The following is a 27,767-nucleotide window of genomic DNA, read 5'->3' as shown; positions in this document are numbered from 1 at the left end:
GGCTGCACATTGACATTTACTATTACTTCTTGTTGCAGACCAGCAAGGAAATGCCTGAAGATTAAATCCTTATCCCATTTTCTTTCTTATCCCAACACCTTCCTTGAATGGGAGCCTTCTCACACTCCCACCATTTTAGCACATTCACACAGCTGCACAAATGCAGCCAGATTTCGGCTTCAATCTTTTCTATGTAAACCTGAAACATATATGAAAGTTAAAAGCGCAGCTTTACAGAACAATATACTCACCTTCATACATTCAGAAACCAGAACTTAGACTATGGTTGTTGTTACAGAGTTAATGCAAATAATATGTTCAGCCTTAATTTGCAAACCAAAATATTTTAATTGCAAACTGCAAAGGAAAAGAGAATTTTGTTACACTATTAACTTTGTACTGAAACAATGCAGCAATAAATATGTTAAGGACTATTTTTTTTCACAGTTTCATAATATTCTGCAAAAGAATACAAAATCTACTACTACACATATGAAATGTACAAAACTTAATGCATTTCTTAAATACTCAGCAACACATTAACGAGTAATTGAAATTAAAGGTAGGAACAAAACTGTTGGCAGTTCCCAAGTGAAATACATTCAATTGTCAGTTAATTTGAATTACTAAATGGAAATACATAAAGATTTTTCAATTTATATAAATTGAAGCAAAACCAGAACAGGAATCAGGCAGCCACTAAGAAAGATGGAGGTAAAACATTTAATGACCAATTTCTTAGTACAAAATAAAGTTTGTCTATATATATATAATCAATAACCAGGTATAAGGCCATCACTGTCCCATTACAGTGTTTTGTGTTTCATCTACATTTATGTACACAACCATCTGGTTTATAACAAGCATTGATGTGACTGTTGTGCACAAACTTCACATAGCTTCTTCTTTCTTCCTCTCAATAAGTGACAACAAATTAGCAGCCATTCATGAAAATATGTTGTGGTTGAGGATAATAAGAATATATTTTCAATAAAGAAAGAAAATAGGAAACAGAGAAAGAAAAATTGCCAAGCATTCGTCTTTCTACTATAGAAATAGCAATAAATAGTGAAACAGTATTTTGAAGATGAAACTTCAACAATAGAATTGCAACACAAGCTAACAAAATTAACAATTTGCCTTTTCAAATGTTTAATTTGCTAGCAATTATGAATATGTTTGCCATAGGTACAAAACCATATGCCTAGCAAAGTGCAAATTGTGCAAATGCATAATCTAATTACTGGAAACAAAGGACATCATTTACCCTTTACAAAGAAAATCTACTTATTACAGCACACTTGGTAGTGATTGCAACAGAAAAAACAGAGTGCTTATGAACTAGAAAATCGTGGAAGAAAAAAATGCAGAGAACAATCTGATTTTCAGTTCATTTGGAATATTCTTGCTTATTCAATTGTCTTCAAACACCAGTATTCAAAGGCACAGATTACTGCAAGTAACTATATCTGGTTTAACTATATTTGGATTTCAAACACTTTAAGTGCAGCATGCTGTAAATGTGTGCAAAATTGATAAGTTCTGAACAATTCATATGGTTATTTGTGCATAATAGACATTGGTTATTAGATTGTCTTATCATATATGTTATTCACTATTTATAGATCAGGTTTCGCCGCCATAACTTATCCACTTTTTTTTCCCCCAGTGGCATTCCTAGTTTCTCCGTAAGCAGAGAACAATTTCAACAGGTAACCTAATGCCCACAAACCAGACAAAATCATGGACACACTTGTGTGTGTATATATATATATATATTTATATATATATATATACACACACACACACATACATACACACACACAGTAGCACACATAAAAGCTTTTCAGGTCGAATTTGGATAAACTTCAAGCAGAAAACAGGTTACATATTTCTATGACCACAAAACCTGCACCAGTTTGAGATAATTAATAAAGGTTTTCTTCAAATGTTGCCATAATATCACTCTGCAAATTCATGTCAATGGTGCCTTCCATCTATAAAAAGAGAGAGAAGTATATTCAAACACACACAACTCTCAAATTGCTGTTAAGTGTACAAAATACATTTAACTTGTGCTTCATTGAAAATCCAACAAATATGTATGGTTGTCAAGGTTAGTTATAACACTTGGAAAACATCCCAACTCAGGAGCTAAACATAAGGCAATCAGAACATTGGTATTTTCTGCATTTTGGACAATTTAATTCATGGAGTTCTCAATGCTTATCATATATGTTATTCACTATTTATAGATCAGGTTTCATAAGAACCAATTAACTTTTAAACAATACTTTTTGATAGACTTTGCTATAACAGATCTTTTCTTTCCCCTTCATAAAGGGAAGATGGGGATGGAGCAATTTTTGTAAGTTATAGAAGTCAATTATCAATGCACATATATGCTAAGTTTGCTGTTGAGCAATAGTTTAATATACTCAATCGTAGTTAAATGCTTTGTGATTCTTAACCTAATTTACTTTACAAGTAGCGAAGGCTCTGTCTTGTATCAGTAGAGAAATGCCAGGTAAGATTCCTTTAATCAAGACTGCTGATTACAATTAACAGGCAATAGTAAAGACTTCATTGGAATTTTTTTAAAATCAAATAAATCAATTCAACCTCTTAGAAATAGACAGCTCCATCAAATTAATAAAACCAGTTTTAAACTAATGCATACTATATAATTGATAGAACAGATTTTAGGGTAAGTAAAGCAATTCATTTATCTAAAGCAACCCTTGTGATTTCAGTGAACCAGTACTGTTTAATGATGATCTCAGATGAGTGCTCATTGCAGAAAGAAAAAAAAATGGACAATTTTATTTCAACTATAGCTGTGGAATAAATAGAACTATATTCATTTGTCAAAAAGACAACCTGGGTCACTTACTGCCTCTCTTCTCCGGCGCTCTTGCTCTCTTTTCCTGGCCAACTCTCTCTCTTTATCCAACAAGACTTGCTGTGCCTCAAGTTGCTGATGCTGCTGCTCTTTCTTCTTTTGCTCACTGCATTTATTGTACGCTTCATCTTGAGCTTTTTGAGAAAGTTCCAGAATATCATCTTTGTCATGATCTCTGCAATACAATTGAAGAAATATTGCTTCACTCAGCTTTTTTTTTTAATGTTTTGTATGATATAATGAACAATTAATTCAGTAATTTAAGTTACAGGAAGCAGTCATCTGTTTGTTGAAATCACTAAAACAATTTTAATTTATTATAGAATCAAAGAAGTTACAGATTAGAAGGCAATCATTTGGGAGCCATTAGGGTTTTATATAAACCATTTTCGACTGAGTTCCATTCTGAAACAGAAGCTGATTGGCAGTTACACAAGGACATTTGCAATTTAGTAAAAATTATGACCTCTACAGGCTTAATTATCTGATATCTGCCAGAACAATACTGGTAGAATACAGATAAGGTTCAGTCAGCCAGAAAACTGTTATTCAAAATCCTGACTAATCAATTTGTAGGTACACAGTTTTAACTTTCTAAGTAGTTAGCAGAAAAGATTTGCATAACCTCGATATTTTGTTCAACCCCGACTTGTCCTTGATACCTTTCACTTGGTCCTGACCATGATTGCTTCCCCCTCACTCCACAACATTGCCCAGCTTCTCCCATACCTCACCCTCTCTCCATCATCATCTTCGCCACCTCCAGACTTCACTTTTCCAATGCCCTGCACACTGCTTACTTAAAGGTAAGCTTTTAGTCACTTTGTTCTGCTCTCTGGAACGCTTTCAAAATCTCTCCCTCTCTGCTTTCAAAATCTGTCTGAAGGTGCAATCAAAGAGATGCGTCTTTAACCACCTCACCCTTATCCCTCCTAGTTACCTCCCACTTCAAACATCCGCTTGTTAGACAATAACAGGATTGAGTTTGGCTGAAATGCCCATTTAGTCAGATATTCAGCATTCATCACTTTTGCAAATATAGGATTGCGCAAAAATTTACAGCATTCCAACATGAAACACAGAAAGATTGCTTTGTCTGTTCTAATCCATTTGCTCAGCCAATCTGCTTGGTACATTTGTTACCTTTGCCTTTCTGGAACAGGAATATTTTTTTGTTCTCTCTCAGTTCGGATTCCCTCCTGAGCTCTTAAAGCTTTTTCCCGTTCCTCTTTTTCCATTGCTGCTCTTCTGAACAACTTAAAGCTCTCACTAGAAGATTTTATTATGGATGATTGTGTAGTTGTCACCATTTTGCCCAAACTTGTCCAAGAATTTGCATTCTTGATTTTGATGTCCTGAATCAGCAAAAATATGTTTGTGGAATTAATTGGCAATTAAAGAGAAAAAAAAGCATTACTTTTTGAAAGTGATTTGTGAAGCATTTTGCTTTACAAGGTGGTGGTTGTGTGAGAGAGTAATTATTTGTGCTTCACATGATTTATTATTATTACCATAAAGTGTAGAACAGCTTTTAGATGTGTTAATTGCATTGTTCTATAAAATCTTGCACGTGTCCAAAATTAGATCCACTGTCAAGCATGATTAGAGCAAATTTTTTTTTTATTTTTACATCCAAGAATTCTACAGAGATTCTTAAATGTTCAAAACTTTGTGTGATTAAAGCTTTCTAAAAAAAAAATTCCCCTCCTTTCCCTGAGCACAACATAGCAGAATCCAACTGGCACACAAAATACCAATGTAGCACCATGCAAAGAACCAATAATATTATTAGGGTGAAGCTTATAAACAAAAGTTCAACTGTTGTTATGTCAAACAAATATTTACAACCTTATAGTTGGGATTGGTAGATTTAGTTTCTCATGCAGAGTGAGTGTATATCAAAGAGAAAAATAAACCAGGGACCTACTTTCTTTGGAGCAATTGGTATTTTCAGCTCCGGGGCTTGTTTGGAAACTGTATTCGTCTTAATTGAAGTACTCATATGGTCTCCTCCATCAGGAATGACGGCTTCAAAATCAAAATATTTAATTACTTCTTATGCAGTTAAAAACTAAATGTATGGAATTATGAAAAGTTAAAAGAATCCAGAGATTTCTGTTAATTTTCTTTCCTCATTCTGTCAGGGAATGTTCTCAAGCAGTGCAAGCTGCTCATCCCACTCCAAATGATTCAAGCAAGCTCTTTACCATACATAAATATTCAATTGTGTCATGTCAAGGTAGATAATTAAGGTAGTATGTAAATATATACAGAAATGACTAATGCTTAAAAGATCAAACTTACTCTTTTGTGCTACTGCTGGTATAGAGTCACCATGTGTTTCAAAGGTGGGCTCAGTTTGGTTAATTAGGGAAGATTTGAAATCGTTTTTCATGTCACATAATGGCTTTAATTCCTGGAAAACAATAGTCAAATATTTTGTAAACTAAAGATTATATGAAATAAGTATTAAAGCAGTTAAGAAATAATTTAGACCAAATTCTGATATACCTCTTTTTTAAAAAGGCCGGATTGAAGAGAAAAGTCAGCTGACTGTGGTGCATCTTGTGGAAGTTGCAGCAAAAGAGGTGAATGCAAAGGTGATATAACTGCAGAAAATCCTTTTAGAGAAAAAATGAATATCAATTAGTTCATAATGACAAAGGATAGATTTCATTTGCAAATCCAATGATAATAAAGCACTTTGAAAAAGGACTTGACTAATTAAATATTTCATATGTTAACAAATGAGAGCCCACAAATAGTTTTTTTAAAAAAACAAGCATGCACATAAACTTCATGATTTTTCTTCATGTGTAGCAGTAGCTTTTCTTTTGTACGTTTATAGATTTTGTAGAATAGCCTTTCGCTATTCTGGTTACGCATACTGGAAAACAATTTCGTGCAAAAATCCGCAAAACATTACTTTGAACAATTAATTCCCATCACAGCTACACACATTCTGAACCAAAAATAAATCAAGTTAAATTCAGCACAAAGCAAAATAAAATCCAGATCTAATGAGACCAATAGTGCAACTTCAAGTGTGTTTTTAATTCTCTCGAACACTTTAAAGCAGTGAGATTCATCAGTGCACTGATTATTAAATTGATGCTGAGTATCTCAGAGGGTGCCACCTAGAGTACTATGCTATCCATCATTTCAAAGATCACATGAGAAGCGAGTGATGAATGAAGACCATTTGGTGTATGAGCTTTCAGAATATCCATTCTATTTTCTTTTAATTTTACATCAAGACGTTTCTTATAAGAAAATCTCTGTTGCTCTTCCAATATTTTAGTATTTTTTCTAAAACCATTAAAGTACCAATATCACCATTTGGAACTTAAAATATTGATTCATTATTGAGCCTCAATTATAACAGATGCCAAGCTGGGCCGTGGGAATGCACTGGTAAATCTTATCAGAAGACATTGTTGGTTTCCAAGTCAACTGAATCCTTAAGATGTCCCAAAGCATGCGACCCCCATTGGAGAAGATCTGCAGGCAATGTCTTTTTCACATGATCCAATGCAATGTTGACTATTTGAGATGCAACCAAATCAGTTCATTCATTTATGATAAATACAGTACAGTCTGCCATCAAATTGCAAATAGAATTCCATGACAATGTGGCTTCAACTGATTGAGTTAGTCTTCATTCTGTTGATTATGGTCAAGTGAATAAGCCAACCCCAGAACAGTAAAATGATATGCAGCTCGATGGAAATCTGAAAAATTGTCTAATAAGTCATTAGAATTTATCAGGATGTAAGTTCTCAGCGTTACCATCCTTAGCACACAGTAATTAATCATCATCGTTATTAATTCATCCTACATTAATCTTCTTGATTAACCACTATTACTTTAAAATTTCTACCACTCATGACCAACTACCTAAAGAAAGCTGAGAACTTTTTACAATGTGTGCAGGAGAAGAGGATATTGGAGGATTCTCAAGCCCTCTGTAAACCGTGTAGAAAATTTAAAAAAAATATATAAGTGGGTGGTTTAAGATTTTGGCCTTAGTCCACATTCCTACTCAGTTTCTGGTATGGACGACAGTACAGTATTCTAATTTACTCATACAGAACGAAGAATGCTGCCATTGTGCAAGAATCCAACAGCCAACTTTAAACATCTTGTATAATCCTTTATAAATGTAACCAGGCAACCTAGAAAGGATAAAACCAGTTGTGTCTCAAAAGTTGGAAGTACGCCCAGTAGCCTTCTATTATGTCTGTTAATACACATGTCTAAAATGGTTGTTGTTTCTTACCTTCTGTCTCAGTTCCTTGATGTTGCAGTGGTGGTGGGTGTGGCTGTTGAATGAGTGTTTGATGGCAGGATTGTGGCTGCATTGAAAGGGCATCAAGGTGATCAATATGCATTTGTTGGTTTTGCACCAGCTGTTGAAGTTTTATTTGTGGTTGAGTTGCGGTTGGTAATGGCACTGGATAACATGGCTTGATCTGTGGTGGTGATAAAACCTGATGCTTCAACTGCTCTGGTAAGGAAGGGTGCACATGAACTGGATGTAATAGAACATTTTGAGTCTGAACCTGCAACTGCTGAATTGTAGCTAGTGGCAACTGTTGTTGTATCTCAGGTTGTTGTAGTTTGGATGGTGACTGTATGGGTAGTCTGTGTTTGGGAGGTAAGGGTGCTGCCTTGGCACTCGGTCTTGATGGCTGTGGTGGTAAACTAGTGTGTAAAGCTAAAGAAACCAAAGTGGAATAAAACTAGTAATTGTAAGTAAATACTGTACAAATCATTTATTTAGATTCTATAATACTAATAGCCATTGCATTCCTCACAATGAGCCTTTCTATAATTGGGCACCAATTTCATGTGCAGCAGAGTTGTAAAGGAACAGATATTAGACCTTAGTTAAGGTCTTTCATTCTTTGACAAAAGTTGCTTAAAGTATCTTAAAAATAGAATATTGGTATTATCCCACAGAGGATGGAGCCAAGGGAAGGCAAAGAATAGAATATGTAGAGACACGGTCACATTTAAAAACTGAGCTGTTTGCAGGTCTTATACTTTACGTTCTGTATCCAGAAAGCATTGAGGCTGTCAAAATTATTGTAAAGAGGTATAATGCATAAAAGCTACAGAGTCGCCACACCCCCACCCCCCTAGCAACATCAAACCAAAAAGAGAAAACAAATCAGCTTGGATGAAGCTTTCTACGTGGAATATTACTTTTTTCAAAGAATATAACCATATCTATGGAAGGTAATAAATATTATTCCTTGTATATTGAACCTCCATTTACAAATAAGACTTGCCAAAGTAGTACAAAAACTATCAGTGAGATTCTGAGGGCATTCACATTCTGTCCATTTGGAACACAGTTGTGTTAAAGGACTTTCTGTTCAGAGTAGTCAATGTACGACATAGAAAGTTTCAGCACAGAAGTTGTCCATTTGGCCCATCAGGTTTGCACCAGCTCTCAGAACAAGCTTTACTTTTCATCCCACTGCCCTGGCCTATTACCATTCCCCTTCAAGCCTGTAAATTGTATATACCCTTCTACTTCCCTCTTGAAGCCCACAATGGACTCTGGCTCTACCACCTTACTTGGCAGGCCATTGCACATCCCAACACGTTTGTGTGAAAAAAAATTCTCCTAAGTTCTCCTTGTGGCTATCTTAAATCTATGTCTGCTAATCACTGACTCCCCTACCAATGGAAATAGTTTCTTCCTATTCACCCTTCCATAATGCTGGAACTTATTTTTCCCTCCGATCTTGGCTCCTGGCTGTTGTACAACACAGCAGTGTTTGGAGAATTTCTAGTTTGAAGAGTGGGTGCTTTCACAAGCATTATTGACCTATCATGCCCCTGGCAGAAAGCGAATCTGTGCTAAATTACACACAAAGTAAGATCAATGCATGTCGCAATATAGCTGCTTCAGAAACTGTATCCATTCACATATAAAAAATATTTGCCAGCTGAGCTCCTTAGATGTCTTATATCAGACAGCATCTGAAATCTAAATTTATTTCATTCTCTTTCACATAAGAAATGCTGGAGTAGGCAATATGATTACTAAATATTATTTAGTTTAAACCAGTTGTATGCAACCAAGCTAAGTCTTTACCTGGTGGTGAAATAGTGATGTGTTCTCGTTCTTCTTGGGGTACATTACACTGTGGTTGAAAAAGTTGCAACTTTGCCTGGTGAGAGGACAATGAAAGAAGTTGACTGTGTTTCTGTGGTATCTCTGCAAGTTTTCGATGTGGCAATGATTGCACCTGAGGAACAGAATCCAATGCTGGTCAAGGTGAAAGGCATTTCATCTGATTTTCTTCTAATTTAGAAGGCATTTGTTTTGGTAAAAATTGTTGGGAAAAGAATGGATTTAGAAATTTATGAAAAGAAATGGCACATAGAAAAATTTCTAGCAGTACATTGGTTACCTTTATTCCCCCTCTAGGAATAACACTGCATCGTTTCCTTGGCTTCTGCTTTGATGCTATTTCTGCAGAAAAGTTAAAGACTGATGATTAAAATTTTGAAATGCAACAATAAATAATTAAGTGCTGGTAAACAATAGTATAATGAAGTACCGTAAATAGAGTATTACATGGATTTTTAAATAATTTCACCATATATATATATATAAATAAAAAAAACTATTTGTTGTACCCTCCCTGTATCTTTTCCTTCTTGTGGCAGTTGCTATTTTCCTTACAACATTGACTGAAAATCAGAATTTTCAATTTATCACATTTATCTTTTAGAATAAATAATTTGCTCGTTACCAATTAATTGCTCAGAAAGTTTATTTGGTAACCAAGTTTATGGAATTACCCATTTGAAGATCTTAGGGTGGGAAAAGCTGCATTCCCATGTCCCAAACACACCTACAAATAGAGCAAATTGACCTTTTTTTGAGCTTGAACATGCTGTTCCACGAAACGGTTCGTGACTATTTTTCCCACGTGGTAACTTAAAAAAAGCTGACCATCTGAAATGAACAAAAGTGCTGCAAACATACAGTTTGGGGCATCTGAAAAAGGAAGATGTGTGAAAAGGAAGGTGCATTTCAGGTATGACCTATTAATTAAAGGGTAATACAGTACACTCCTGCTAACTTGACCCTGCCTTAACTTGTCACTGCCACTTAAGTCATCATGCTATCAATATCCCAGCCGCAATTAGTTTTGCATTTATACACATGCCTAACTCTGGATAACCCCTTTCCCTTGGAGTGACAAATAATCAGTTTATTGTATTTTATATAGACGTTCACAAATCTCAAATTCTTACTCCCCCCCCCCCGTCCTCTCACCCAAGCCAAACGAATAAAAATTAACTGGCATGGTCCACTCTACTCTGCTTTAAACGCCTGGGATATATGTAACAACACAACATTGTTAGCTGGGCACCTGAGTGGGGGAGAGAGAGGGAGTGTCTGTGGGGGAGGGGGGAGCGGGAGTTGACTTACTCCAACTTGACTTGGTTTAAGACATCAATCTTGACGTTTAGATTTAATATATTGTTTAAACATCAATTAAAAAAATGAAAAGATAAGCAACTAATCGGAAAACATTAAACCACAGGTTGCTTAAAATGTAATGTCACTTCAGTTGACCCTGCCTTAACTTTGCACTTATGTCTGAAACTAGCTGTAGAAATTTATTATAATAACGTTTATTCAATGAAGGCAGTGTTTCTTTACAGCCTACAATTTTACTGCGTACTAACAGTAATTAAAGGTCCTTTTCCTTCAATCCCTGCATTGTCAATAATTAACAGTAAATTTCCAATACAAAGCCACACAAATTGTAATAACTGAAAGATGTTTTTAGTCTCTATATGAGACAGTAAGAAATAAAACTTCAAATGTAACCAGACAATTTGAGTTAGAAAAAGGGCAGTTTGACGGAGTGAGACCTCTGAAACAGTTGTAGCTAAGGATATCTCCAACTGCAGGGGTTGAAAGAGAGAACAGACCACACAGAGCAGAGTTTGGACTAGAAATAAGTTTATTTGCCAAACATAAATAATTTAAATGTTGATACAGAAAATAAACAATAGTATCTCAACAAAAAATTAATTCCAAATACAGGAAGTTATGAAACGGAATAACTGCAGTTTACAACTATACAGAAAATAGATCTTGATCAAGCAAACCTCCATCCCCAGCACCAAAACTGACTTCAAATTTTTGCGTTATTGGATCTGATCTTCAATATTTGTCAGTTTTAAGGTTAACGTGACCTTAAATGCAATATACAGAAATGCAATAGAAAGGAATTCTTATAAAATTAAGCTACTTGATTACAAAGACTACAAGAACTATTATAAGAGTTCAAAATAATTGGATTACAAAGACTATTTTTTCATGGTATTGGAAAAGAAAAGTCTATTTCTGATAGCCCATTATATACATTGTTCTCAGCAGCATTGAACCAAAATATCTCCAGCATTTAGTACTAATGTCTTTTGCAAAAATGCAAGAACCCAAGATGCCATGCACTACATTATATTAACCCTGTGCAGTGATATCATAAGACATCCCTCAAAAATGGACATACAAACTAACCCTGCATGACATGGTTGATGTCTCAATTCAACTCTGTGTGACTTTTGTCACAATAATACATCTGTATTTACAGTTCTCAGTCAGTCACTTAGCAACTCAAACCTTCAAGGCACGTGCCTTAAATAAGTCATTCCTCCTCACCTGATCAATTTACTTTCTACATTTACAGTATGCATTACATTGCTCTTGCTTCAAAAATTCTTCCTTACCTGACTTTCAAACAATTTGAAAGAAGCTACTTTCTGAGACTAATAGAGTGAAAGGTTCTGCATTGTAAACATAGTTGTCTCACTTACGAATGTCCTCTTTTTTCATTTGGTTGGGACATCTTTGAAATATTATGGAACACTTCCAGCCTCCAACATTCAGTGCTTCAGCAAGATCTATAAGTTTGCACCCGTTTCTGATTTGTGCGATGCCTCCAGGCAAATGCTACAATAAATCCTTTTGAGTAGTAGAAACTGGGAGAAAGGACTGATATTTGGAAAGTTGGATGCACTTGGCTGTACATATATGTACGGAAGATGACACCTAACCTGTTTCAGAATCACTGCTCTCTGAAGAACTAGAGTCATTACTGCTGCTACTACTGCCAGACTTTGAGGAACTGCTGCTTTCACTTAATCGAGACAATCCTCCCATCTCCATGGCTGGATCATTCTTCTGAGCTATTAAATAAAAAAATTCAAACATTCTAAATTTGAAAAAAACAGGAAAAATATAAATTCTAGCGTATTCAACATTTATTAAATACAGTACATACATTTTTTGGTTTGTTTTTTCCCAGAGTTCAAATGTCCACTCACATCTTGCAATCTTTTTTCCAGTTCTTGTTTTTTCTCCAGTTGAATTTCTTCTTTAGATCTTCCAGAAACCTTTTTAGCTGAATATAATATACAAGTACACATATTAGAATACTTGCCTAAAGAAGGTAAAATAGTTAATGTAACAGCATTTACTACTTACAATAAGGTTTTCTTGGTTTCTTTCTTAAACAAGTCATAACATATCTTTCCAATTCTCTTAATGTGGATGGTTTCAACGTTTCAAAATCAATTTCTATTTCATCTGGATTAGAATCTCTCAAAGAAGGTTCCCTAGACTGTATTACATGCACAACACGCCCCAGTTTGTCACCCGGAAGTTTGTTGATGTCAAGACTCAACTGCCTTTTCTCATCATATGTCATTGGCTTTGCATTATCTTCTTCGGAATCACAAACGGGAGGAGCCTGCTGTTTGTTTTTTTTCATCAGCCTGTATAACAAAGTACATTCATAAATATTATTAATTAAGAAATGGACCATATCTACAAATCATTCTGTTCCAAATTAGGTAATATTATAGTTTCAATGTTATACATTAAAGCTCAGTTTTGAGCCACTCACCAGTTAATATCCAGCAAATTGTTTCAATATTTTTCCTACCCTTATGGGCTTTTGTAATTAATGCATTAAAATTAACCAATTTTTTGGGGAAAAAAAACGTATTTGCAACTCATAACTACCAACAAGAATCTAGATTAAATCATTTGTAAACTGGATTTAGTTAAGGGCATCTTAGTATCAGTATGATTCTTCTTAAAAATAACTTAGCATATTCAAATCAGGACACCCTTTATAACCAACTTCCAAAGGCACCGAAGGGAAATTACATAATCATCCTGGTAGATACATATACAACTTTTGATGCATTATTCAGCTATATCCACAACTGTGTCGCATTACAAAACTTACCCTCAAGCCATAATGCATAAATTGGAATTTATTTTTAATTTAAAAATGAATACAGTGGAACAATACTATGATGCTAATTCAGTCTGGGTTCAAACATAGAATGGCTAATTTGAACTGCTAGGGTGCTGTTGTATCTCAGCAGGTTTGCAAGAGAGGGAGAAAATTGGAGATGGTTTAATCTGATCGTACCTGCTTCCTGTAGAGCTTTTCTTGGACTTCTTTTGCTGCATTGGCTTAGACTTGTTTTTCTTCCTTTCATCATCTTTCTTTCTAAATTTGTCTTTCTCCTTTTCTTTTTTCTTCTTTTCCTTTTTGGCTTTGTCCTTTTTCTTAGGTTTAGACAGTGGAGCTTGAGATAAGGCTGTAAGTTGATCATGGACTGCCTTCAGCTGTCACGGGAAAAGTTGATTCAAATCAAGCTAATATTATATGGCTTATTCAATTTATCTCACTTAATATGTAAGTGAGAAAAGCAATTCCAAGAGTACACAATAGTACAGTGAATATTTTTAGGAAGTATTCTTTAATTTTCTTTTATTTTTTACAGCTCATTGGTACTGACCAGCAAAGTGGACTTAAACATTCTTGTACCCCATTTAGTACTATACTGAAACAAAATTAAATCACTGATGATTCCAATACAAATCCCTCCTGCAGTGAGCATGGAGGAAAATAAATTGGCAATGGAATATTGTAAACCTGTTTTACAGTGAGAACCTCTCTCTCCTGTGTTGCAGCCTGAGAACTATCTGATGGTTGTCTATTCCATCACCCACCTCGAGATCAGGGACATGCTCAGAATTGTTGATATCAGAAATACATTTCAACACTGTTAATTAATCCAAAGCCTTAACATAGAATAATAGCAAAATCCCACACAGTTCCAGTCTTATAGTTTCTCAGGAAGCTATCACAGATTGGAATTTTATCTTGTATGCACAGATGTTTAGAAGTGTTCAAAAACAATTGGATTCCTAGAAAAGAATATTTAAAAAAAAATATTTCTACCTGTTCTTGAAGTTTAGCAAGGCGCTCCGTACGTTCTTTCTCAGAGTTTTCAGATGCATTTTCACTATCAGATGAGCTTTCATCAGTGTTTTCACTTGCTATTGATTTTCTAACTTGGGTTTTGGGTTGTGATGTTAACATAGGTTCAGCAGGTTCATCAGGTATTTTGGCAAAATGCTTCTCAAAAACATCCTGGTGAAATAAGATATTTGAGATCACTTGGAAACCAATGCTCTTATGGAAAGACAATAAATGGGTTGAAGGGCATTTTTCATCATAAGCTTTCTTCCCTTCTTGTGAAAAGTTATCAATACAATCGATATCCTATTTACAATCATCACAATTCATCCGTAAATGTGTTCATGGGTTAAGTCCACCCACACTACAAGTGAAATCCAAATGTTACATCATTGCCATAATTGGTATAAATTAGAGCTAAACAGTAATTTTAGATGGAATCTCTATTGCTGCACAAAACACTGACAAAAATCCCAATTATGTTATCTCCAGAAAATGATTCTTTAATTTAGCAAAAAATGATTAGCAAAATAGTAATATGGGGGCATTAGCTCAGGATCATCATTGGATGGGAAAGGGAGGTTTGAAGAAACTTTTTCGCAGCTTTGCCACAAAGAGTCACTGAGATGATTATTGATCTAACAGTTTAAGATTTTGAAGGTTACACATATTTTTAAAGGACATAACAGTTACATTAAACTAAAACTATATTCTTACCTAAGGTTTACTCTTACCTGAAGTTTTCGGGCCATAGCTACTACTTCATGATCGGGTGGGTTATACTTATAACAATTCCGAAACATTAATCGCACATCTGTGGCAAATTGCTGGGTATCTTTATATTCGCGGTTTTCCATTCGTTTCTCATCAGGAAAGATTAAAACATAAAACTTACATGAAATCAATTTTACAAAATTAGTTCAGGGTGAATTCAGTGTAAAATAAATATGTATAATAAATAATGAAAATACATGCGAACACATGATAAAGCAGACATCTTAAAATTCTTAGATTGCCAGTTAATGAAATCAAAAAATAAGCTGGAATTTTATGCAAGTGATAAATTTCAGAGATGCTTAGTTTCTACTAATGTTATTTTTACAATTACCAGTTACAAAGCCATTGTGAGCTTTCCTATGTCAAATCATCCATTAAAAGCTTGTGTTCTGATATTCCGCATGCTGCTGGATTGAAAAATATTTAAACTTAATTGTGTAGTTTATGGAAAATGGACACACTTTGATGCAGTTATAAACCAACTCCAAATGTACATCCTCTAGCACATTTTTTGTGGTGGTCGGAGGAAAAAGTCCCACCCCTCCAAAAAGAAACAAAAAACTTACTTTCACAGTAGTAAGATCCATGGGCAGCTTAATAATGTCATGGTAGTCATGAAGTCCTAATGCTTCAACATCTACAGGCTTGTAGAAAGGCCAGGCATATGCTGCATGCTTCTTTGAGAACATCCCTTTAAGAATACTGTTACAATATTTCAAACGTTCTGATAATTTTTCTTTCTTTCCGACTTGATGCTGTTGTTGGGAATCTGGTAGATCCTTTTTTGGTGGTTTAATTGATCGACTGCTTTCTCTCCTTGAAGGAAATTTTGTAGGCTTTGGTTCTGTAAATGTTGGCGAAGACTCACTACTTGTAGCAATAATGGGAGCGGTGGGAGTAGTAGTGTCAGCCTTCCTTTTGATACCTTTCTTTACCTTGTTTAGAAAAAAAGTAAAAGATGATACAATGAGATGCTTAATACACAAATAAAAAAGGACACAACTAACTTGCGTTTTACAGGCTGTTTGGAAGCAATGAATGACCTCTGATCAACTCAGGAAATTGGCAAAGGGCTTTGATGGAATAATTTTCTTAGGAACTCTCAGGACCAACAGAAAATATTTTGACAACTTTTTCTCCTACTAAAATATTGAAGAGTAATCTGCCTTACATATGGTAGATTTATGGGAATGTTACTTTAATAAGATAAATACGTGTAGCATTAAAATCTTAGGAAATGCCATACTAAAAGTACTGCTTCCCATCTAAAGCAGCTCTGATTAAAAATATTCCAAGGATTGACAGTGGATAACTGAAGGATTTACAGAAGTGAGTTGAGAAGCGATGTCTCGACAATGTGTTAATGTTCTATATCAAATGCAAGATTTATATTGTTTATTATAAATTATCACAGATGCTTTACACCTGCAAGTTATGCAGAATTAGAAATATAACACTTACTTTTGCAACAGGCTTGGCTGGTGATATTAAAGGAGGGGATGCAATAGCAGGCATCAAAGCTTTTGTTGGAGGTGGCACCACAGTCATTACTGGTTGTGGAATTCTAACTCCAGATGCAGTTGATCGTAATTTTGCTTGTGAAGTCGAGCACACTGTTACTACCAAAACAATACACTGCAGTTGAAGCAGTCCAGAGTTAAATATCGATATTATGACTGTAGCAGCTGACTGCATTTGAAGGTGCGCAGGACTGTCCTCAAGCAATAAACTATAAGTGTCATCTTCAGTACCTACTTAATTCTTTGTAAAATTACTGTAATATCGATGGACATAAAATGCTAAATTTATGCAAAATATAAAAATCCTATAATTGAAAGATTCACAGCCATTAACCTTAAAAGTTTTACTTTTCCTCACTATGTTAGATCATGATGAATCAGGGCTCACTGATTGATCTAATTAATATCCAAATGCTCAATAAAAAGCTAATCTCTTGAAAACTCACAATTGAGTCGATTTAGTAATGCATTCAATATTTATCATTCCGAAAATTTACCAAGATGTGCCAGAGGTAGCCCCTACCCTAACACAAGGCTGAATGGCAATCAGCGAAGCAGGATCAATAAAAGCAAAGGACATCTGCGGCGCAGTCATTGAGAACTCAGATTTTAATCATTACGTTGTAAGTATCACTCCATTCAATCAACCATGCAGCAGATCAGTCATTTTTTAAACATTAACTGTGTTTTTCTTTTCAAGTGAATTTTTCATACAAATGAACAAATACTGAACACTAAGGAACTGTTATCTTATATTAGTATTTTAGCAGTTATATTATATGGGTATTGGATATCAATAGCCTTTTTGTATTGTTTGTACCATTGATTTGTGTAAAATTCTCAATTTCCAAATATCATGTCTTTTTACAAGAATATTTCTATAAACAGTTACCTCGCCCTTTTCTTCTTTTGCTTTTTCCACTTTTTCTTCCAAACACAGAAAACTCGATTTCCTTTTGTGGCATTTGTGCTAACTTCTGTAGAAAAAGTTTCTCCAATGTTTGTGCCATTATAACGATGTCATCACCTGGCTACAAACACAAACACTTTATACTCTTCGTCAAACAAAAAAATGCAATCATTCATCTACATTCTAAAACTATACATACCCGGTTATACACATAACAGTTGGTAAACATTGTCTTTAAATCTTCTGTACACTCCATAGATTTCCAGTAATAGTGGTTTTCCAAGCGCTTTTTGATGGTACCCAAGTCCATTGGTTTCTTTATTATTTGATAATAATCCTAAAAAAAAGAAATAATGCTAAGCAGCAGCATGGCAAACCTGTGAAAAAAATATTTATTGAACATAAACAGTTATTCACTCTCATGCAACCATTAACTAGTTGCATACATTTTATTGCACCCTGGTCTTCAATCAGCTTATCTATTAAAACCATGGATATAAAAATAATGAATTATTGGGTTCTTGCAACAAAATCCTATGAAATAGATTTTAATCTGGTGAACATTTAATCATTCACTAGATTACTTTCTGGAAGTTATTTACCGTTTCCACCTTGGTAGTTAATGGTCAAGAGCACATATAAAAGTACACAAATATTAATGTCATAATTATTCACTCCTTCACCTCCGTATCATTGCCCGACTCCGCCACTACCTCCCCCCCCAGGCCACTGAATCTCGTTCGTGCTTTCATCACCACCAGGCTCAACTATGCAAACGCACTGCGTGTCGGCCTTCCGACCTCCTCCCGCCACAGGCTGCAGATAATCCAGAACTCTGAAGCCCGTGTTCTCTCCCGCACAAAACTCTGCCTGACTCCACTGGCTCCCTATCCTTCAGAGGATCCAGTTCAAGATCCTGGTCCTCACATACAAAGACCTCCATGGCCTCGCCCCACCCTACCTCTGCAACCACCTAACCCCCTACCAACCCACCGGTTCCCTCCGCTTAGCCGGCTCTGGCCTGCTCCACGTCCCTCGACCAACCTGCCCCACCATTGGCGGGAAAGCCTTCAGCCACTCTGCCCCCAACCTCCGGAATTCCATCCCCCAGTCACTCCGCCTCACCCCCTCCTTAGCCTCCTTCAAGTCCCGCCTCAAGACCCTCCTCTTCGACCATGCCATCGGCCACCCCCCTTCCCCTCCCTTACCCCCCAACCCGGGTCTGAAGTGCTGTACTCTGTCCAGCGCCTTGGGACGTCCTCCCGACGTGAAAGGCGCTATAGAAATGTAATCTTGTTGTTGTTGTTATTGATTATCTGCCATTTTTGCCATTCTGCCAGACTGCCATTTTGCTCCAGTGGAAAATACTACTGTGCAGCTTGGGTAAAAACTAACAGCTGTTTAGACAATTCAGGAGCTCTTGGAACAGAGCATTAAGCTCTCAAGAATTGACATTTAAATTGGTGTACCCTAACTAGAGAAGTTTTGAATCACTATATAATTTAGTACATCATCAAAATAGATTCTCTTCAGGTTTGCCATCTCTGTTGATCAACATAAATTGAAAGTACCATATACTTCCAAAACTCAGACCATCCAGTGATCATAGCTGAAACAGCTATAGGGAGATTTCCAGTATTAAGTCTCAAGACATTTAAGGCTATCATTTCGGCGACCTGGCAGTGTACATAACATCAGTAATGTTGCCACTAGTGAAGGACAGCTGTCTAAACTTCAAAAGTATTCAACATATGAATAATGCAAGTTTCCTGTGCATGTTCAAATGAACACCTTAAAACACAATAATTGCAGACATAATTTCATTTGCTCTGCAGTATAATTTGTGAATTATTAGTGCTACCAACTGATATCATTGTGACGAGATAAAATGTAATTCTTACAGGCAGATTTAGCTTCACAGCATCTACAGGCTGTTGGAAAGGCCACGCAAAATGGTGCTTCCACAAAGCTTTTACTACCACTTTCTGCAAATATTGGAGCTGATTTGTCATGCGACTAGATTTCTTCAAGTTGGAATATTCTGGTGGTGGAGGATTCACAATTGTAGGTTCATTCTGGGGATTCGACTGTACTTGTGATGACATTTTAAATTTAAAATTTCTCGTACACAAACCAGTAGGATGCGATACTTTCCTTACATTTCCCAACTCCCTTGGCCGATCAATAATCCTGTTGAAGTTTCATGGCATAACCTGCCAAGTGCAAACAGAATTGAGAAAATCATTTCACTGTGCAGTTCTATACATTTCACAGATCAATGAATTCAAATCCTATTTACATTATTTGAATTTAGAAACACGTCCCAGATATTAAAAAATCCAAATCTCCTAGAAAGAAAATTATAAAGAGCACTAACATTTGTGAATGTGATATTAAGATTTCATTATTGTAACTATGTAGATTTATCAACATAAATCATTTTATCTAATCCATTCAAATCATGCAGTTTACGATTTAGAGGTCAGTTTAAACACTTAGAAAAATGTCAACTTCAATCATGTGCTTTGGGCGAAGGGGAAAGAAATAGTGGTATCAAAGTTGTGCTTTGTCCCAATAGCCGTCCTCAAGTTTTGATCAAGTGAAACAATTAAACAAATGACAAGTTTGGTCCTGAACAGGTCTTTTCAGTTTTTTTTTCCCCATCGATATAATCAGTTTTAGCTGTGATTATCAAGGACAAAAAAATTACAATCTGTATGACCAGTCAACCAGGTCTTATAGTACCAGTTAAAAATTGCACCAGTTCAATTCCATTTTTGGGGGTTGGAAGCAAGGGTGTGGAGAATACATCAGTTCTATTGTACAAGTTTAAAACCTCAGGACAAAATGAAAATCTGGCACTTCTAATGCATTGAGATTTTTAATTTAATAAAATCAAGAATCAAAATTGAAGGAGCTCTCCTCTACCTGATATAAATTTCATAGGCTGCCACATAAATGCTAATGCAGTTCAATTATAATGAATTGAAATGCTACTGGAAGGCAGTGAAATGAATTACCTTGAGAAATCAAGTTCATGTTCATGGTACAACCTTTCAAAACACCTCATACTATCCCTTTGTTAAAAAGACATTAAATAAAGTAGCAATATATTCACAAAAATAAATCCATTAACATGCCATTTTCTGAGAAGACTTGCACATTACGATTTTGTGTAGTCTTCTTGCGAAAACAGAGATGTCATACATGAACCAAGTCTTTCCTTCAGGATGGAAATCATGGGCAGCCAAACATCCATCACATTGAAATGTTACAGCACAATCTGCAAGAAGTGCATGGAGGGCAGCCCAAAGAATGTGTGCATTTGTATATGGGTTAAGGGGCAAAATTTTAAAAAAGCAGATTGATCCACACCTTCAGTTGTTATCTCTTCCTTCCAGGTATCTAACCATACTTAGATGACCAACATTACAGGTTCCACTGATTTATAGTAACATCAAAACTTTTGCAACTTTCTGTCATCATGCATTTCAGGTCTCGGCTGAAGACCTTTCTTTTTGACCGCGCCTTTGGTCACCTTCTTCCCCCTTCCCCTGGCTCGGCCCCAGGATCTGTTACTGTGAAGCACTCAGACGCCGTCCGGCGTGGAGATCACTATATAAATCCAAGTTGTTGTTTACACAGAATGATTTTGTTTCAATTTCTTTAAAATTTGATCCCAAACTTCCATTTACCAATGAAGATTTTTATTAAAAATTCAATACAAAATTCCTTTATGTAGATCAATGAATGGACATGACATAACCTGAAACTGAAAGCTACAATAAATTACTTCACTTCCTTGAAGAAATCCCAGATATTTCTCATGAATTGTATTCCTTTAGAGAAAAGAAACCTGATTTTGAAAGGAATGATGCAACTTATTTCAATGCCTGATCGATGAGCTTCCAAAGAACTTCATCTGACGTGAACAGAGTCTGAGAAACAGCCAATGACAATCCAATATAATTTGGTGGACCCTCACTCCACTGGATGATTACCTTTTATAAAAACAATTGTCTCTTGTACAGAACTGCTGAATGAATACTTGCTCATCATAATATAATGTCAATTAATAAATGAAATCTGTTCTCAAAAGTTGGAAGATGTCACAGGCACTTTTATCTTCAATGTATTGACTAATTTTTTGCACCACCAAAATTATTCTGATGGAGATTTTTCTGAGATTGACGTTCAAAGCCAGAAGAACATAAATGTTACATTGCCTACTTCCTGGATCTTCATTCAAATTGAAATATCATCCATTCTACAGGTGTCAGCTCGGATTGTCAATTGTAATAGGCTAATAATCCTTTCAAGACTAACAGCAGATTTATGATTCTTCACTCAATGCTCCACCAAATCACTACAACCAGGGCCATAATAATGCTTTTCAATTAAATATACATGTGTGTGGCTTAAGAATGTGTGCATGACCTGTAACTTTCTGGAGATTGGTAGTAAAGTGCCACTTGGGAGAAATACCTTACCTGGTATCTTGCGAGTTTAAATTTAGTAGCTCGTTAGTAGTCTGACGACAAGTTATGTTCATCCTTGGGGGAAGGAGGCAAAATAAGTGGAGATTCTCTGGTGGCAAGGCTAGTGCCAATGTGATTCATCTGCTAAAAATGATAGTCAACACTGCAGTGGATTTGTTTACTAGTGTCAGGTCCTCTTTAAAATGGGCTCTCATAAAACTTGGGTGTAGAGGAAAGAAAAAGCTATTGTAGTTTATTCCTCAATTCAAACCACTGACCATTGACAAACCATTGTCCACTAAAGAACAGCCTGTGCCTCATCTTGGATGAGCTAGCTACCATCTCTCCCATCAGTAGCAGTTAGCAAATGACATCATGATGCTTCCAGCCTAAATTATCTCGGTGAACTGTTGAGCAGTATCTGTAAAAAGGTTAGACTATATCCTAAAGCAATGGGTTGTGGTCAACACAAAAAGAAGAAACCATTTTCATTCTGCATTGTTGCAGTCAATATTTGCATTTTACGGAATATTCTACCAAAGGATGAAAATTCCATTTAGCTATAGATTGATTCTCCCATAAAGCCATTAAACAGAGGTTCCATTGCAACATCTTGAACGCTTCACTGATGCCAAGAATAGACTACAATGACTGACTACACTTAGTAACGTAAATGCAAATCAACTTTTCATTCATTACAAAATGTCAGAATTTATGAACAAAGTAATGGAAATAGAACATCTATTTTGTAAGAGTACTTTGTCTGTGATCAGAGAAAACAGAGATGACAATGTTATAAGTTACAGTTAACAGAATGTGGATTGAGAAAAGGAAACTTCTCTGAATTTTGATTAGCAATTATAATAATTCTTCCATTCAACAAAATAATGGCCCACTGTGTCTTCCAATTGAGACTTAATTCCTTTCTTAGCTTTTAATGTTGTATTGAGAGTGGCAAAATTGGAAGTCACTGATGAGGTGGGGGGAAGGAGAGGTAAGATCAGCATTCTTATTGGCTGCTGCATGAAGCTGCTTCTAACCAGTTTTGAAAGGTAGAATCACATTGTATGCTTGGCTTTGCAAGCTATTCAAGACACCTGGGGAGTGTTTTTCTAGTGCTTTCAGATTATAAAGCACCATCTATGTTGTCTTGAAAGAGAAATTACATTTTGCTTCAATAGGAAAACCAGATATGTTTAATCATCTACAAGAACAATTGATTTGCATGTTTGTTAGGTATTATTCCACATTCCCTCTCCCATTAGAATGTAAATATCCTACAATCATTGTCAAGGCAATAAATAGATGATAGCTTGTTTATCCACTCCTAAATACTGATGAAAGAAAAACATGTTAGAACAAAGGTCGTTTAGGCAAATGCGACAATTGAGGAATGATATGAGGAGTGGGCTTGGATTAAAAGTAAAAAAATAAAAAATCACCAATTGTTGCGATTTATAAACAAAATAGTCCAGAAATAACAAACAGTACTTGAGCAATAAATGACCAAAGCTAGCGCAAACACGCTTCACTCCCAATACTGCACTTCAGTTAACATCTGAACACAAAGAAACAAAGCAGCGAGTTTTCCTAATTTTGCATAGACTAATTATAAACAACATTTTGCTAATAGTAATGGTTGAAAGCCATAATAAAAGGCATCTTCTAAACTGCTTCCAACAAATAAAGCATGATTGTCCTGTCTAGAAATTCTTACCGTAGCAAAATTTCAACTTTATGCTAATTTGTTGACATCATCTCCCAAACTATTAATATTGTTTTTGCCAATGTCCATTTTCAGATTTACAAGCAATGTCCCACCTATAAACCTCTATATTAGTTTTGAAGATTTTACTGAAAATGCCAGTTTTATATAATGAGGGGACAACTTTTTCTTACTCAGAAAATTGTATAGGACTAAAATATACAATTCAAATTCAGGTCAATTAAGTTGCAGTGGAAGGATCTTCTATATTTTGTTGCTTTACTAGATTTACGGCATGGTTCCTCCTTTCTCACACCAATACAAAAAGGAGGAACAATGCTGTAAATCTAGTTACTCTGCTGACATTCAACATGTGGACTCGTATATGAAAAGTAGCCAAGTGAGCAAGATCTAAGATGGTTGATGCCCTTTGCAACCTTAGCCTAGAATGAGCTAGTGCACCGAGAAAGAAAAAGAATCAGAGCAACAGCTCATATCAGATAATTATTGTACTAAAGTGTTACTTCATTTGTGCAAATTCAGGTACCAACACTAATGTTTGAAGGAAAACTGCTTTCATTCCACAAAAAGAACTGATATTGCGTAGTACTTTCATTCTTCAAGATATCAAAAACACCATTTATAACATGGCTGATTTTAACAGAACTTGTTTCCATTCTACACACAAGCAGAATACAATATACCATACTAACATTTGGCAGTGGAATTCACTTCACTCATACACAAATGAGAACCCACGTTAAAGAAAGTTTTTCCCACCCTTAAGCATGAGTATAAACATTGTATAAACCAGTGTCGGTTCTGTGACTAAACCAGTCGCAGTACCAACAATATGTTCAGAATCCAAAAGATGTAGTGCGGCATTAGAAGTGCATAGTAGACCCACCTTGTCTGTATGGCTATTTTGGAATCATTTCAAGTTTCAAAGAAGGCCATTTATTCTAGTCACGTAGACATACGCATCAGAAACGTAAGCAGTAACCATTTTAGCTGGATCCATCTGCTGGATAAATACTGCATCATTAGAGCAGGAGACCATTGCACCTATTAAGCCTGTTCTGCCATTTTACTAGTTCACTGCAGCTCTAGCTTTTTAATTCCATTAAGTTGCATTTTCTTTATACTCTCAATTACTTCTTGGGCCCATTAACTTCAATTGATTCTGCTTCTAACAATCTCTTGTTTTATGAATTCATAGTTAACCAGTTACTTCTCATTTTTAAGATTATACATCTTGCATTTCTGGATTTCCCCCATTATAGGGGAAAATATTTTGTTAATTCACTTACAAAGACCTCAATCATCTCTCTCCTTAACCTGCTCTACCAAACGAAATGTAGCCTATTTTACCCAACAGTCATTGATTCCATTTTCCATCTTCTATTCACACAATCGACACAAGCAGAACTATTTATCTTGATAATTGGCTGATTGAATATGTCAAAGCAGTAAGCATCAGACCAATTCTATCTCTAATTGCAGAATTGCCCTTGATTAGTTTAAAATGGACATTGGTTAAATGACGACATGATGTAATACTCGATATTATAACCATTAGCAATATACATTTACATTTCAAGTAAGGCAAAACCGACCAAGTTCTGACAAATTGCAAAAAACACAAATGTCACCTCATGAGAAAATATTTTTCTTGGGGCTTGGAATAGAACATATTTGAAATGAGGAAGGAAATGATCGTTTATACATTTCTCCTTTAGGGTATACAGCCTATAATTATTGTAACTGTGCTATATATCCTCGGCAAACAAAGGGAGGCTCCAATTGAATAACACAAGGCACTTTATTTATGTGCATATCCAAAAGTGTGGCTTCAGTTGCATCAGAATAGTTTCAAATCGTTAGTTATATTTCAATATGTTGATTCAGAATTCTCAAATCTGTGAATATACTAGCAATGCCTTATTAAAACATCCTGTTCCTTTCTAAAACTGCCAATGTATATGGTAATGATTAAGGCAAAAGGTAACAAAACTAAAAGTTGTTTTATCATCAATTTTAAAATATGGAGGAAATTAGATAACAATGAAAGTACACCAGCCAATCATGAGTCTCCCGCAAATGATCCAGAAGTAGTCAGTTATCCACGATTGCTTCTAATTCAACAAAACAGAATACAAATCTTTTATTGATAAATTCCAGGTTTATTTACTAACATTTGTCACAGTGTATACAATTTAAGTTTCACAAACTTGAGAAAGTAGAAATTGTTTATATTAAACGTGTGGAAAATAAACAATAGCGTAAATATAGATAATACACAATAGTCCAAAATAAAATGATATTCAATTACTTATTTATGGCTGTAAGGTGTAAAAGACCGGTAAGGCATCTTAAAATCTGGAAAGGCCCAATATTACAGCCCGGGGTTAAACACCAGGCCCTGTTACAGATGTTTTCGGCGGAACACGGGTTTCAGTCCAGATACTGGTGAATTGCGAATTATTTTAAATCTGTGGATTTATAAAGCACCAAGGAAGTGAGTCGTGGGTTTATTTGTAATGTCGTTTAAAAAAAAAACACCCCGCAACTGCAACCCATAGATGCTCCATTTGACTACACATCACTTACTTCAGAGTAGACCTGGTTTCGCTTAATCAGTGGAACAGTAAATTAGCTTCATATTCCAGCAACTTTTTTTTTGAAGGGTTCAATCCGATACCAGTAATTAAACCACTTAATCACTGGCTGGTTGTATTAAGACCGCGTGTCTGCTGCTGCAACGTAACAAGACAAAAGTCTTGAATGAATTATTTCAATTAAGTTTCACTTCCAACACGAGGTTTCAGAGCAAAAGGAAAGAAGCTGCTGCTCGCGCAAACCTCTCACCTTTACCTCGTTTCAGGCAACAAAAAAAGGGGAACCTGGAAAGGGTTATAAAGGGGAGGGGAGGGGGGGGAGGGGGACGTGTGGGGGTTGATGTAGGTTTGCCCACGAGGCTGTGGCCGGGGTGAGAGTGAGAGAGAGAGATGACCGCAGTGAGAGAGTCACAACAAGCTCCAAACCTGCTAATTCCGCCTTCCACCTGCTTCCTTACAACTCGTGCTCCCATTTGTCACGGGTTCACACGACTTTCAACACCGCTCATTTACGAGACCAGTAAAAAAAATACTCGGGATACTTAAAAGAGTGTGTGAAAAAAAATGTCGTCGTGTTTCCTCTTCCCTCTTGTGGGAGAAGCTGTCGTTTCTGGTTGACGTTAATTCATCCCGAGGAAAACCGGCCTTTTTTTTACAAAATGGCGAACGGCCGCTATGAACCGTTAGCGCGAACCGAGTTCAAACAGCGCCGAGAGCGGCGTCTCGCGGGGACACTGCGCCGCACAGCGGTCAGTCGGACTGCACTTCTTTTTTTTTAATCGGGAGAGACCCCACAACCGCCTAAAACCGACCACACGCCGCCAACCCTTCTTTTCAGAAATTCCTCGCCCGAAAGAAGTTAAAGCGACTTTAGACTTAAACTGAAGACGCGGTAAACCAGCAGATTGGAGGGTTTTTTTTCAAAAAAATAACGCAAAAGTACATAGAACGATTAAAGTCACTCCGCTCTCTCCTTAAGCAAAGACGAGGTAGCATCGAAAGTAAGGGGCGGATTGAACGGCTTTGTAATACAATGCGGGCGTTTCCCAGTGAGTTGCAATGACAACAACAACAACAAAATTACATTTATAGAGCGCCTCTCACGTCGTGAGGACGTCCCAAAGCGCTAAAGAGTCAGATGTCCGGGCCTGAGCATGGGGGAGGGGTGGTGGAGGGGGGAGGGAAGGGAAGGCAGAGAGGTGGGAGGGAGACCAAAGGAGCGGTCGAAGAGAAGCGTCTTGAGACCGGCCTTGAAGGAGGCGAGGGGGGAAGCGAGGCCAAGGGACCGTGGGATGGAGTTCCAGAGGGTGGGGGCAGAGAGGCTGAAAGCCCGGACACCGCTGGTAGGTTGGTAGGGAGTTAGCAGGTCAGGGAGGTAGGAGGGGGCAAGGCCATGGATGGCATTAAAGATGAGGACGAGGATCTTGAACTGGATCCTCTGGGGGTTGGGGAGCCAGTGGAGTTGGGCGAGGGTGGGAGCGATGGGATCACGGAGCCTGGTGTGTGAGAGTACATGAGCTGCAGAGTTTTGGATGA

The 27,767-nt window shown here is 36.4% G+C and overlaps 1 protein-coding gene across 1 annotated transcript; it reads right to left on the bottom strand.

Moving 5' to 3' along the window:
- Positions 1-1,813: 1,813 nt before the first annotated feature.
- Positions 1,814-27,139, bottom strand: LOC103174794 (bromodomain-containing protein 3). Its single transcript, XM_007887345.2, has 22 exons — positions 26,658-27,139; positions 26,224-26,369; positions 19,332-19,643; positions 17,630-17,767; positions 17,413-17,551; positions 16,462-16,619; positions 15,567-15,935; positions 14,958-15,086; positions 14,206-14,397; positions 13,387-13,586; positions 12,429-12,718; positions 12,226-12,345; positions 11,999-12,130; positions 9,331-9,392; positions 9,012-9,165; positions 7,182-7,619; positions 5,414-5,523; positions 5,207-5,318; positions 4,830-4,930; positions 4,046-4,257; positions 2,894-3,077; positions 1,814-1,997 (listed from the first exon to the last, which is right to left on the bottom strand). The coding sequence occupies exons 3-22, from the start codon at positions 19,533-19,535 to the stop codon at positions 1,929-1,931; spliced, it is 3,513 nt and encodes a 1,170-aa protein (XP_007885536.2). The 5' UTR covers positions 19,536-19,643; positions 26,224-26,369; positions 26,658-27,139; the 3' UTR covers positions 1,814-1,928.
- Positions 27,140-27,767: the final 628 nt, after the last annotated feature.

This window comes from Callorhinchus milii, unplaced genomic scaffold (assembly GCF_018977255.1).
Source record: "Callorhinchus milii isolate IMCB2004 unplaced genomic scaffold, IMCB_Cmil_1.0 Scaffold5, whole genome shotgun sequence".
In the NCBI taxonomy this organism is placed as follows: domain Eukaryota; kingdom Metazoa; phylum Chordata; class Chondrichthyes; order Chimaeriformes; family Callorhinchidae; genus Callorhinchus; species Callorhinchus milii.
This window is presented reverse-complemented; position numbering and strand designations above follow the sequence as displayed.

What these genes read in the sequence shown, in the direction of transcription:
- LOC103174794 (XM_007887345.2), bottom strand. Translation starts at nt 19,535, where the DNA reads ATGTCATCACAAGTACAGTCGAATCCCCAGAATGAACCTACAATTGTG. An exon ending in AAAAGCTCTACAGGAAGCAG is followed by an intron (nt 12,719 to 13,386) that starts GTACGATCAGAT and finishes TTTGTTATACAG; the next exon opens with GCTGATGAAAAAAAACAAAC. An exon ending in CATCACTATTTCACCACCAG is followed by an intron (nt 7,620 to 9,011) that starts GTAAAGACTTAG and finishes TGGTTTCTTTAG; the next exon opens with CTTTACACACTAGTTTACCA.